The 12,922-nt window shown below is 38.5% G+C and overlaps 1 protein-coding gene across 1 annotated transcript in view; it reads right to left on the reverse strand.

Annotated features, from left to right (window-relative positions):
• The window catches only part of Lmbrd1 (LMBR1 domain containing 1), an 85,827-nt gene that overhangs the window by 51,175 nt on the left and 21,730 nt on the right, over positions 1 to 12,922 (reverse strand). Inside the window, exons 4-5 of the mRNA XM_027392822.2 lie at positions 4,555 to 4,652; positions 3,447 to 3,514 (exon numbers count right to left, since the gene is read on the reverse strand). Of these exons, the coding sequence (XP_027248623.1) occupies positions 3,447 to 3,514; positions 4,555 to 4,652 (166 nt within the window). The remainder of the gene's footprint in view (positions 1 to 3,446; positions 3,515 to 4,554; positions 4,653 to 12,922) is intronic.

A 12,922-nucleotide genomic window follows, 5' to 3' on the forward strand; every position in this document is an offset into this window, starting at 1 on the left:
CTTAAAATTAGTGTTCATTCTCAAAAATTTCATCTGGTAACCAAAAGTGCTGTGCATTGCCAGAATAAACAACTAACCCTAGCTTCGGGGAACCTCACAATCCAATTTCTGAGGCTGGCTGTTCAACAACACAAAAGTAATAGTAACTAGCACCAGAGGAAACGCCAAATGACCCAAATTTTCAAACAAAACTTTTTAAAAAATGATTCAAATGATAAGTTAGAGTGACTTCAAAAAATTAATTCTTTTGATGAAATCCATCAGAGACTCATCACTCATCAGTTCAGGCAGAAACTAGAACAGAGACTCAAAGCTCTTCCCAACCATATCACTGCTGGGATTTAATCATTAAGAACACAACCAAGATAATTTTATGTAAAGAGAAATATCAATAGGCAGAACAGAAAACAATTCTGTAACTAAATCCTAAATCCTAATCAATAGTACTCAGATGTTTAATGACCAAATCAGTAAAGACAATAATGATCAATGTGCACCAGTACAAGTTTATCGCTTTTTGTTTTCTTCTTCTTTCCAACACAGGGTTTCTCTGTGTTACAGCCATGGTTGCCAATGACTTTGGGGGATATGAAATGGAACAGATAAATGTAGCTCAACCCAACACAAGATTTTTACCTCCTACCCTCGACCACCATTTCACATCCTCTCTCTCTTCCCAATGGCTCACCTTGTCTCTTTCTGCTCTTGAGAAACTCCTCTCTCAGACCCTCACTTCTCATCTGAATCACTAGTGGCTTATCTGGCTGATCTTGCTACCTTTTAATACCTCACTTCTCAAACACAGTCCCCAAGAGCCCTGTCCAAGCACCCTTTACAGTGCTGTAACTTTTAAATCGGTCATACATATTAACTTTCCTGGAATCACAATCACACATCTCCACTGTCTTCACATTGCTAGGTAGAATAAAACTCCCTTTCTTAAACATTGCACACTAGACTCAGGGCCTACATACTTGTCTAATAGGATGTACCAACTGTCTGTGTGATCATTTGAAACATCACATTGTAGTCTGTTGGTTGTTTGCTTGTCAGTTTGAGGGGAAAGGTGGGTTTAAAGTCACATACTTTTTATGTCATTCTTCAGGCAAGTGAAGCCGTTGTCCCATGAGCTTGGTATGCTTGAAAGAAGGGAAGAGACCAAACAGTTCCCTCCACATAGCACAGAAAAAAAAAACAAAAAACAAAAAACAAAACAAAACAAAACAAAACAAAAAAAACGACACAGTAAGAGGCGGCCATTTGGGGCTGGAGAAATGGCTCAGCAGTTAAGAGCACTGACTGTTCTTCCAGAGGTCCTGAGTTCAATTCCCGGCAACCACATGGTGGCTCACTACCACCTTGAATGAAATCTGGTGCCCTCTGCTGGCATGCAGGCAGAAGACTGTATACATAATGAATAAATAAAATCTTTAAAAAAAAAAAAAAAGGTGGCCATTTGTGAGCCAGGCAGAACCAGGGACCTAACTTGCCAACATCTTGTTAGCTTGGTGGTTTTGGGAGTGGGGCTATCTAGGACTCTTTTGTCTGCTCTTGGGATTCTTTTCCTCCCACTGAGTTGTCTCACACAGCTTTGATAGGAGGGTTTGTGCCTAGTTTGACTGTATCTTGTTACACTGTGTTCAGTGGTTATTTCTGGAAGGCCTGCTCTTTTATGAAGGGAAACAGAGGAGGAGGGAGAAGAGGAGGAGGGGGAGTGGATGGGATGGGAGGTGGGGATGGGAACAGAGAAGAGTGGAGGAGGAAAACTACAGTGGAGATGTATTGAAAACAAAAGGTAAATTAAAAAAAAACTTAAGAAATGCAGTAAATCACTTAGCTGAAATGTCTGCCTTGTTCAGATCTTCACATATGGTAATGAGAGGAGCACTGCCCCAGATAACTGGAACATTACTAGTCTTTAATTCATGACCCTTTTACTCTGGCTTCTTCAGAGATAGGTGGCTTTATTGATAATTCTCAGTCATATTGTAAATCAGGGTTCTGCCACATGTTTAGTGACTGTATTTATGAAAATTTAAGCTTTACTGTCCCTTTTTGTCTATGAGTCTATAATTATCCCAGAGCTACAAAAGGGCCCACAAACCACAATAAACTAAATGCACTGTAACCTAAAGTATTTGCTTTGTATCTGCCCCTCATGCTTGCTGACTCCTGTTCTGAGTAACTAACTCAGATTTCCAGACAAACTTAGCATAAATACCTACGGCTTTCTTTAGTAGGAAAGGAGCTTGTAAAAGTATATTCTGTAACTAAAACAAACAACGAACCCCTAATAGTATGTCTTTCAATATACCCCTTCTATGACTCAGCAAAACAGGCAGAAGAAACAGGAATGTAACCCAATAGGAAGATATGCCCCATGGTCCTTGGGAGCCAGATGTCACTAGCAGATTTCATTCCCATCACAAATTACGTCTAACGAATATCTAAAGCATTGAAAGTGATTTACTGAAATGTAATACACTATTATGGGCAGGAAGGATGGCTAGTGGTTAAGAGCGCTTCCAGAGGATCTGGGTTCAATTTCCAGCACCCATATGAAAGGTCACAATTGTCTACAACTTCAATTCCAGCCGGTCCAGTGCCCTCTCTGGCTTCTGTGGGCACCAGGCACCGTTGCATAGATACATACTCAGGCAAAACCCTACACACAGAATAAAATTTATTTTCTTAAAAACCTACCAAATTAATTATAAACAAAAAGTATTAATAGCTTATTACTACCTAATGTATGTCCTCAAGGGGATATGAGCACATGGGTTTGGAGAGATGAAAGGGAAAGGGGAAAGGATGTAATCATATTACAATATCAAAAAAAATTAATTAAAATTTTTTAAAACCCATGACACTGCAAATAAGGATCATTTTATTCACCCTTTTTTGCTGTAAAAATATGAAAGGATCAGATCTATTTTAACAAAGGTGAAAGAAAGTCTCCAACAAACAAGGACACACATCAGATGCATGAGTCAACGTGTAAACCTTCACTGACATTTCTATTAAAATAAGAATGAAGAATTCAGAAAGGACCTCACTGACAAAGATTTGACAAGAAGGTCAAACATAGGAGCTCTACAGACAAGAATTCACACATTTTAACGTGTGAATATCACAAATGTCCACGGAGTAGTCCTTGGAGCTCACTCACATGAACAGCTGTCCTCTACAAAGGCCCTGCCACCATCATCTGAGGCGTCGCTCAGAACACTGTGGCAATAGTGTTAATATTGGAACATCACCAAGAATTGGACAAAATACATTGTACAAAATACAAATGTACTTGTGTAAAGCCAGTAATAACAGAGGGAACATGAGGAGATGGGTAAAATGGCTAGAAGCAACAACCAGTGTTCACTGTGGCTCCATGCAGTGATGACATAAAAAGCTATTTTCCCCCATTGGCACAATGAAAAATCAAGACTTACCCAATGAGAAGAAGAAGTGCACAAATCACAACAAATCCCAAAGTGTACTTGAGCGCCGTTTTAATTTGCTAGAGGCCAAGAAAGAAAACATCTTATCAAGCCTTTACATAAAAAGGTATTGTGACAGTATAATAATGCTCTCTTTCATATCAAATATACATTTCAAGTCAAGAGTGCAAAGTTTCAATTGTTGGACAGAAAAGCCTTCAAATTTAAAGAAAACTATAATCAGTATTCTGCATCTAAGTGTCTTGCAAGATTCTAAAATCTGGGATGGTTAGACCTTTTTGAGAAGCAAGACACTGAACGCATAATTAGCCAGTGTACGAAATTGTCAAAATAGAAAAATATTCCCCTTAAACAAACAGTACTCAGCACCTATGATACAATCACTAAAATCAGTGAAAAGAATAGGCAATAATCTTTTCGTTTGTTTGCTTGTTTTTATTTTTTTGAGACAGGGTTTCTCTGTGCAGCCCCAGCTGTCCTGGAACTCACTCTGTAGACCAGGCTGTCCTCAAACTCAGAGATCTGACTGCTTCTGTCTCCTGTGTAGTGGAACTAAAAGTGTGTGTCACAATGACTGGCTAAGAATAAATAATAGTCTTAACATATGTACATAGAGGTTTATGTTCATAAAATATAAATACATAACAACTATATAAGCACATATATGCTTTGCTACATTTGTAAATGTAGCAAAATATATACAAATATAAATCACTATGTAGCCAGACTGGCATTCAACTTGGCAGTCCTCCTGCCTCCATCTCTCAAATGCTAGGATTACAGGTGTGCACCACTCCACCTAGCTAGTGTGTGTGATTTAAGTCTATGTACATTTATCATGCCAGGCACTAGTCTAAACATTTTAAGTAAGCTAGTTTACCTAACCCTCACAAGTGTACGGTAGGTACTCTAACCTCTATTTTAGAGACAGGAAGTCAAGACTCAGAGAGATTAAATAGTTTTTTCTTAAGTCACCCAAGTCATCGGGATCTAAACAAGGGCTAGAATAAAGTCTAGTGGAGTGGAGTTGTGGCATTTTTTGAAAAGCTAGGAGGTAATCTTTTTGACTGAGATGAGCACTCTAGATTGAGACACTCACAGTGCATTTACTGGTGTCATCGTCATCCTTCTCTTCATAGTAGAAGTAGACAAAGGGGATCCAGAAGAACACACAGAAGAGTATAACAGAATACAAAGCTGTGGAGATGAATAACAAACAGCATGATCAAATTTACCATCAAATTTACCAATCTCATGTCCTGTAATCCTAACTCTGTTTACATAGACAGTATTCAAGCACCCTTTCCTCTTCCCATCCTAAGAAATCAGCAAATGGATTAGAATAATATATAACAACACAGGTTAACTTTTAGGCAATGTAAAACAAAATTAATGATGGTAACTATGGAAGCTAACATCCAGGTTCTTATCATGTATACAGTATACAAACCTGTACACTGTCTCATTTCAATAAACTTTTGCACTCCTTCCAACCCAACACTTACCAGTCACTCTAGTAAGTTAAAGAACAAACTGAAATAATGCTGTAATTTTTATAGAAATGGAATTAGCACACTGATCTTAAATAAAGCAATGTAAAGAAACGGTAAGAATAGCAATCAATCAGTAAAACTAAATTCAGAGTTATTTGGCACGAATTATTTTTCTGCTTTAAAATAATGTTAGAGTTGAGATATTTTCAGGTAATAAAATATTTAATTCAATACAAAACTTAACCATGAGCAAAGATCCAGTACATTTATGAAGCAAAGAAAACAATAAGTAACTTTGAGAGACTTGAAACCCCACAAAACCGGTTTTTAAAATTATTTTAATTTTAAAATTATCAGCATTTTCTTGCATACACATAACTCAGGGAAAACAATAGCAGTACAGCATCCTAAACCAGTTACCAAGTAGCAGCTATCACATTCCTGCATACAAGGAAGCAAAGCTACCTGTTCACACACTGACTACTGCACATAGGAAAATAACAGGTTGGCAAGGACACACAGGATCCTGTGCATTCATGTAGGAAGGTGAAATGGTACAGCCACCATGGGAAACAGTATGATGCTTTCTCAAACACTGAGAGTTACAACTATGAGTGAATGATTATACTTCTGTGTATGCATCCAAAAGAATCAGAAGTGGTGTCTAGCCACTTCCATAACCACACCCCATGCTCAAAGCTTTATTATTTATAATAGCAAAAACACAGATTAGAACCCAGGGTCCAATGACAAATAGTGAAATACAATATAGTACATATGTAAAATGACCTTTACTTAAACTTAAAATATACTACACATATACTATAACATGGATGAATTCTAAAATCATGCATTAACTGAAATACACCATTCACAAATAAGATCTACATAATTAAACTTACAGGAGATACTTAAGTAAAACCCACGAAGACAAAAAGTAAAAGGGTGGTTGACAAAACCTCAAATAACTTATTCAGAAAGAAGTGCCTGCACACAGAGTTCCAGAATATTTAAACATGACCTCATTTGTAAAACAATGACCTGTGACTGCTGTAAACTGCTGTCATATTCATTAGCATAACAAGGTATAAGGAAAACATAGCTCAAGGAGAAGAGGAGTCACGCTGTCACACTGTACCTGATGCCCTGAAATCTGTTTCAATAGCTTCATGCTATACTATGAAGAACCCTTCGAATCAGTAAATACAATCTTCATCTGAAAAAAAGACTTTTCTGAAATCAGATTTCAGATTTTCAAAAGTTAAAGCAGAGGAAAACCTTAAACAGATACTCTGCAGCAGACCATACACACGGTGACCAAAAGCTCATTTAAAGATGCTCACTGTCCTGCTCATCAGCAAATATTAAGAAAACAAACAATGAACTCACACCAATCCAGCTAATTTACCTGCAATGATTAAAGATAACAGAAAAGATCAAATGTCCACCGATGGGAGAATAAACACAGAGCGTACATTCATATAAAAGATATATAGCAATAAGACAGGCAGGACACCTGTCAGAACTTAGGCTGAATAAAACAAGCCCCAACACAAGGGTACATTTTCTATGACTGATAAAGAAATTCTACAAACTAGCCAAAATAGTCTCATGGGAAGCAAAAAAAAAAAAAAAAAAAAAACTGTCTAGGACAATGACTAGGAAAACTAGGATAGGAAAACTCAGGAAAAAAAAAACAAAAACAAAAACAAAACCATTCCAGTAATGACCACTTCTCCAAGGCAGAGAGAAACAGAAGAAAGTGTAGAGACTGGAGAGTCTATAGGTAGTGGCCACACAACACACTAGACACCTACCCCAAATGCTAGTTTCTTGACAGCCTAGGCTAAACTATCTTTTCCATCTGGTTACTTTTCCTTGATGCCCTCCATCAAGATTTCTGCCCTTAGCTCATAAATGCTGACCTGTAAAAGTAGAACTAGCCGGGCGTTGGTGGCATACGCCTTTAATCCCAGTACTCTGGAGGCAGAGGCAGGTGGATTTCTGTGAGTTTGAGACCAGCCTGGTCTACAAGAGCTAGTTCCAGGACAGCCTCCAAAGCCACAGAGAAATCCTGTCTTGAAAAACCAAAAACAAAAAGTAAAAGTAGAACTAAATTAACATTTATTACTGGATATTTCTATCACCCAGTCTTCCTTCTATATCTACAAACAGAAAAGCAAAAAAAGTTTCTTCTACTGTCATGAAACAGAACTGTTTCGTTTAAAGATGTGCCTCAGACTCAAATCTATGGTCAAAGGAAGTCCCCCTTAATTAACTCCACCAGTCAAGACTATCAATCCTGACACCTGAATAAAGTGTGTCTATACCTGTGTTTTCATTAAAGACTGCCATTAGCAAATTATAGTAAGCAGCTTTTGGGTTAACAGGCCCATTGATATCAAAAGTCACATGAACAAAAGATTTCAGATGCATAGAAATTGACACAAATTAAACTCACAAAATTTTTAAATAGATTTAATATACATGAACCAGCAAAACAAGTGAACATAGAGTTACTGCCAAGACCACATGCTGATCCCCCCACACTGTTTTTCTTTAGACACAAAAAGCAAAAAATCTACCCAGTAACTTTGTGTCACTAAAGGGTAATTAATACATGTGATATGAACTTAAATACACTAGGCTTCTGAAATATTAAAACAAGAGCGTTTTCCTCCTGATTACCAGTAAAAATGGTTAATCTTTAACCCAATGCACTATGATAAAGGAAAACAGATTTGTCTCTGTGACATAGACCTGTAATCCCAGCTAACTTGGAAGCCGAAGTACCAAGATCATAAATTCAAGCCTCCCGATGCCCATTCCCCTCCCCCCCCAGCTATAAAGCAAGTTCAAAACCACCTTAGACAATTTACTGAAAGCCTATCTCAAAGTTGAAATAAAAAGGGCAGGAATTTAGCTCAGTGGTATGATGCTTGCCTGGCTTGCCAAGGTCCAATCCCCAACACTAAGAATAATCAATCATTACAAAACTTTTAATCTTGGAGGGTCAAAGAACATTTTCAAATTTCTTTAACATTTATCCTGCTGAAAACGCAGGGTCAAGACTGAGAGCTACACAGCCAATACCCAGCATCTTTTCAGCTTCCAGTCCCTTTTGACCTTCCCCTTTTCTACTGCTTCCTGTTTCAAATTGAGACACGATGGCTTCAAATAACCGCAGTGCCATCTTGGACTTGTTATACTCTTAAGAGACTATGTGCTGAGGAAGTCCAGAGAAGAGATGAACTTCGGACCTTACGAAAGAACATACCAGCCCTGGCCATACCAGTCCTGACCAGCCTACCATCCCAGCTGGTGTGACAGCTGCTATTTCCTGTAGAATGAGACCAAAATGGCCAGGGAGGAATCCCACTCTCCTCCCTGTGAAAGTGAGTTGGTGAAAGAGCTACTTCACCCTCTGCTGGAAGCATTCCCAAACAGCTTCTAAGATTTAACAGCCACCACACAGTTCAGTTAAGGAAGTTTCATAATGAACTACTTGGAAACTTACTGCTCATAATGGACTACTCACTAAGGGGCCAGGAATGGTGGTGTGACCTGCCTTGTTCCCTTGGTAATTAGTAACCCCCAGGATATTGAAGGGAGAAACCATGCTGTGCTCTGTGGTGGTCCATGGCATTCTCCAAAAGAAAGATTTCTCAATTCATTTTATAAAGCTACCTGGGTCTTCAAACTTAAACTCGACAAGAATAAAATAAAGGAGAAAAAAAAATCACAGGCCTGTGTCAATGCAAGTTGACTGAAAAACTCTAAAGGGAAGAAGAGCCAACCAAATACAGCAAAGTACTTTTTAAAATGCCACCATCTTCACCAATTTTGATTTTCTTGAGCATGCAAAGTTAGTCTAATAATAATTAAGCTATGTAGTATATTTAAAAGATTCACAAAACCCCTAAGTGGAATGATGCTATTCATACAGAGAAAAGGCTCCAGATAATATGTATGTGGTTAATAAGCACCTGGAATGTGCTTCAGCCCTCTTTCCAGGGTAGGCATATACCTAAATCAAGATGCACAACCCTACTCTCATGAGATCAGTTGTAATAAAGAAAAGAGGCAACATCTCAACTCCTGGGGCATACTAGTCATTTCTGGAAGAAGAACATAACAAAAGCAATTAAAGTCACTCTGAGATTACATTCTATCTTTACCACACCATCCCTCTTTCTCTGAGAGACCCCAACTGCCATGCTGTATTATGGCCTACAGAAAAGCTGCTGCACAAACCTGGGGTTGCTGGTCAATAGGCAAGTGAGAACCGGGGGAGCTAAGGCTTCCCTAGCACAGCCTGAGGAGGTCTAAAGCACCAGAGACACCTCCCTGCAGCTGTGCAGGGAGGTCCAGCTGAGATGCATCTAGATTTCAATGCAGAGAAATTGCAACATGAAGTCTGTTTTTCACACTGCAAACTTTTCAGATACTTTGTCAAATGGTAAGAGATAACTGAGACAATTTCAGAGAGAAAAGCAAAGCCACAAAAGCATTCTCCTGTATGAGCACTGAGAATATAGAACAGAAAATAAAGTTGCTGGTGAGCCAGCAGCCTCAGCTTAGAATTGGTATCGTGAACACTTACTTTGTTCATGACTGTTGTTGTTGTTGCTTCCCTCTGTATTTATTCCACAGTTCACACTACAAGGTCATTTGTAATAGGAATAATTGGTAATAACCAGAAAAAAAGAAGATTAGGCAATTTCTGATGTTACTCCCAATTGTCTAGCAACTGAGGACTAGACTGTTTGCTTCAAAGCTACACAGACACAGACATTAGCTGCAATAGCAGTAGGCAGAAACAAGGCAATTAGCATTACAAACCGGTTACTCTAGAGGCCGTGTTTCATACAAATCAAAGAACCACATTCCAACTCATAAGCCTTTGTCTTCATAACTTAGCCTCATTTTCCTTTTTTTCATCTGCAAATTAAGAATACGATTCCAATTATAGAAAATCACATAAAATGATAAAAACAAAAGTTAAGTTGTTATGCTTCTTGTTACTATGAACACCTGAAAGGCTAATTTGGATCACCGTTTGGAGAAGTCAGCAGAAGGAGGCAGGGTAATTATATGTGAGCCAATGGTGGGGCTGTCAGATGGTAATGATAGTGAGCACTGTGCTCACTTCATGGTCAAGGGGCAAAGGAAAGGAAGGGCAAGAAATCAGGATGTTAGGTACCCTAGGAGGACACACATCCCAGTGACTTTTCTCCTAAAGCCATGGTGCTCCAACTATTGCCACCCAGACAACTACCCTCAAATTTCCAGCTACCTCGATACTATACTAATTGTTCACCGTACTTGTCTCTAGCGTCAACAAGGAATTTGCTATGACAAAACTCATATATTTCACATGTCAAAGAGAAATTTAAAGAGTTGTGTAACTATTACCGTAGTCCACATTTAGAACACTTCTCTAAGAGGTTGCCTATGGCAGACTGCAAGTAATGCCCACTGCTTCCCAACCTGAGGCAAGCAATGATCTAGCAATTTGGCTTTATGGAATATTTCACATACATGGAATTATTCATCTGGTATCCTCACTAAACTCAGGAGTTGTTTGTTATTGTAAATGCTGACATAAAAAGTAGCATGCTTCGAAGGCTGTATCTCTGTCACAAGCATTCAACTGTGCATTTGCAGTATTGACAGCAGATGCTAGAGGCAAGTGAACCCCTGGCCAGGTGGAGAGCAGTCCTCGGGGCTTCCTGATCTCTAACTTAGATTTCTGAATACATGGTCCACTAGATGGTCATGCATTTCATTTAATTATTCACCAGCTCTGGGGCTTTCAGATTCACAGTTTGGGGCTACTGTAAAAGCATGTGGCTTGTGGACACTCTTTGCTTCTGTTAGGTAGATTCTAGAAGTGGAACTATGGGGTCACATAATAGATTAACCATTTTGAGAAAATTACAGGCTGTTTTCCAAAGCAATATAACATTTTACATTCCCAGCAGTGTGGGAACCCGTGTTTGTGGGCTTCAGTCGGAGCCAGCCGACATTGCAGGTTCATACCTGAGAGGGGGAGTGTGGATTGAGAAAGGGTAGGCAAAGACATTAAGAGGAAGACAGAGACACAGGATAGAGTCAGGAGGGCAACCCAGTGAGCACTGAACGCCCTGAGTTTATTCTTCAACATTCTTAAGTATCCCAACCAAAAGGGGGGACTTGGCAGAAGACTTCTATTATCATGTATAAAGAGCAAACAGACTTACTTCCCTTAATCCTCCAGGTCTTTTGAAAAGAAAAGTTTTGGCTGGGCGGTGGTGGTGCACGCCTTTAATCCCAGGACTCGGGAGGCAAAGGCAGGCAGATCTCTGTGAGTTTGAGACCAGCCTGGTCTACAAGAGTTAGTTCCAGGACAGCCTCCAAAGCAAAGCCACAAAGAAACCCTGTCTCGAAAACCAAAAAAAAGAACAGTTTTGAACTCTCTGACCTTGATGCAAGATGAAGTGGACCCATCTTTATAAGCCCCAACACTGCCACAGCATTTGAAGACTTTCTATATATTCTACAATATACGTATTATAATCTGCTATGGACTTAAACTGCTAGTACTCCCCAAATTCAAAAAAGTATTTGATGAGTAGCTAGAAACCATGAGCCTAATCAGTCACCTCAACAGAAGCAGCTCCAAGATGAAGTGAAGGGAATGAAGGCAGGATGACAGTAAGGGTAGACTAAGAGACTTGTCATCTCTATAGGACTGGATCATTCAGCCCCTCAGGAGGAACTTGCTTGTTTAAACCACCAATCCACTGGATTTTAGTAGACAGTCTCGGCTAAGCAGCCATCTCAGTTGAGGCATTGTATACCTCTCTAGAAATATAATTTCTATTTCTCTAGTGATTAACAATGCTGACATTTGTGTATATTTACTAGCCATTCATTTATCTCCACCAGTAAGAATGACTATTCAGATATTTTGTTCATTTCTAACTGATCAGTTTGTGTTATTATTAATGATTAATAAGCTATAGTATCAATGTACACTCCCTGTCATATGATTTACAACTATGTTCTTCTGTCTGGCAATTATCTTTTTTCCTTTAATGGAATTTCTCTAAGCATCCAAACTAGTGTTTTAAACTTAGGGGTTCAAGTGATCCGCCTACCTCAGTCTCCCAAATAGATAGGACTAAGGGTATACACTACCACAACCAGCCAATCATTTTTCGTTTGTATCTTGTGTTCTGAGATCAATTAATACACATAAAGTCCAAAGTACTAAAGATTTTTCTTCTATGAATCAGACCCAAGTATACTATGTCTAACCAAAGTTTGTCAGGATTCTATTCTTTCATTTAAATATTTGACACTTTTATATAAATTAGGGTATATTATATAATTATATCCTTAACATTAACAACATAATAATAATAGTAACTATTATTATTAGCCCTTTAACCACTATGAAAATCCCTTCAGGTAATACTCATCTTAAAGTTCATCTTGTCTGATATTAATATACTTATTCCAACTGTTATAATTACTGTTTGCCTAGCATCTTTTGCCAATCTTTGATTTTTCCTATTATTTGAGCCCCTGAATAGACGCTCTCTACTGAAAGTAAATTGATTAGAAGTGATTTCTTTTATTCTCTATGCCAATCAATGGCTAATGTGAATGGAGAAGTTATATCATTTACATTTAATATAATTTCTGATAAAGATGTATTTGAGCATCTTGTCATTACTCCTGCCTTCCTCTCCCTACCTCCCAGCCCCAGCTTCTCTCCCTTACTCTTATTTTGTATTGAATAATTGTTTTCTAGTGTAGCATTTTGATCTTGAAGGGCTTCCTTCACTCTTTTGTGAAGAACCCCTGCTAGCAATGACTTCTCTTGTTTTTCCTTCGAATGTCTACTTCATTTTCCCTTTTGGAAGGGTAATGTTAGTGCTTCCAGGGTTCTTAATTAACATGTATATTTTCTTTCAGTAGCTGGAC

Source organism: Cricetulus griseus (assembly GCF_003668045.3).
Source record: "Cricetulus griseus strain 17A/GY chromosome 1 unlocalized genomic scaffold, alternate assembly CriGri-PICRH-1.0 chr1_1, whole genome shotgun sequence".
Classification (NCBI taxonomy): Eukaryota; Metazoa; Chordata; class Mammalia; order Rodentia; family Cricetidae; genus Cricetulus; species Cricetulus griseus.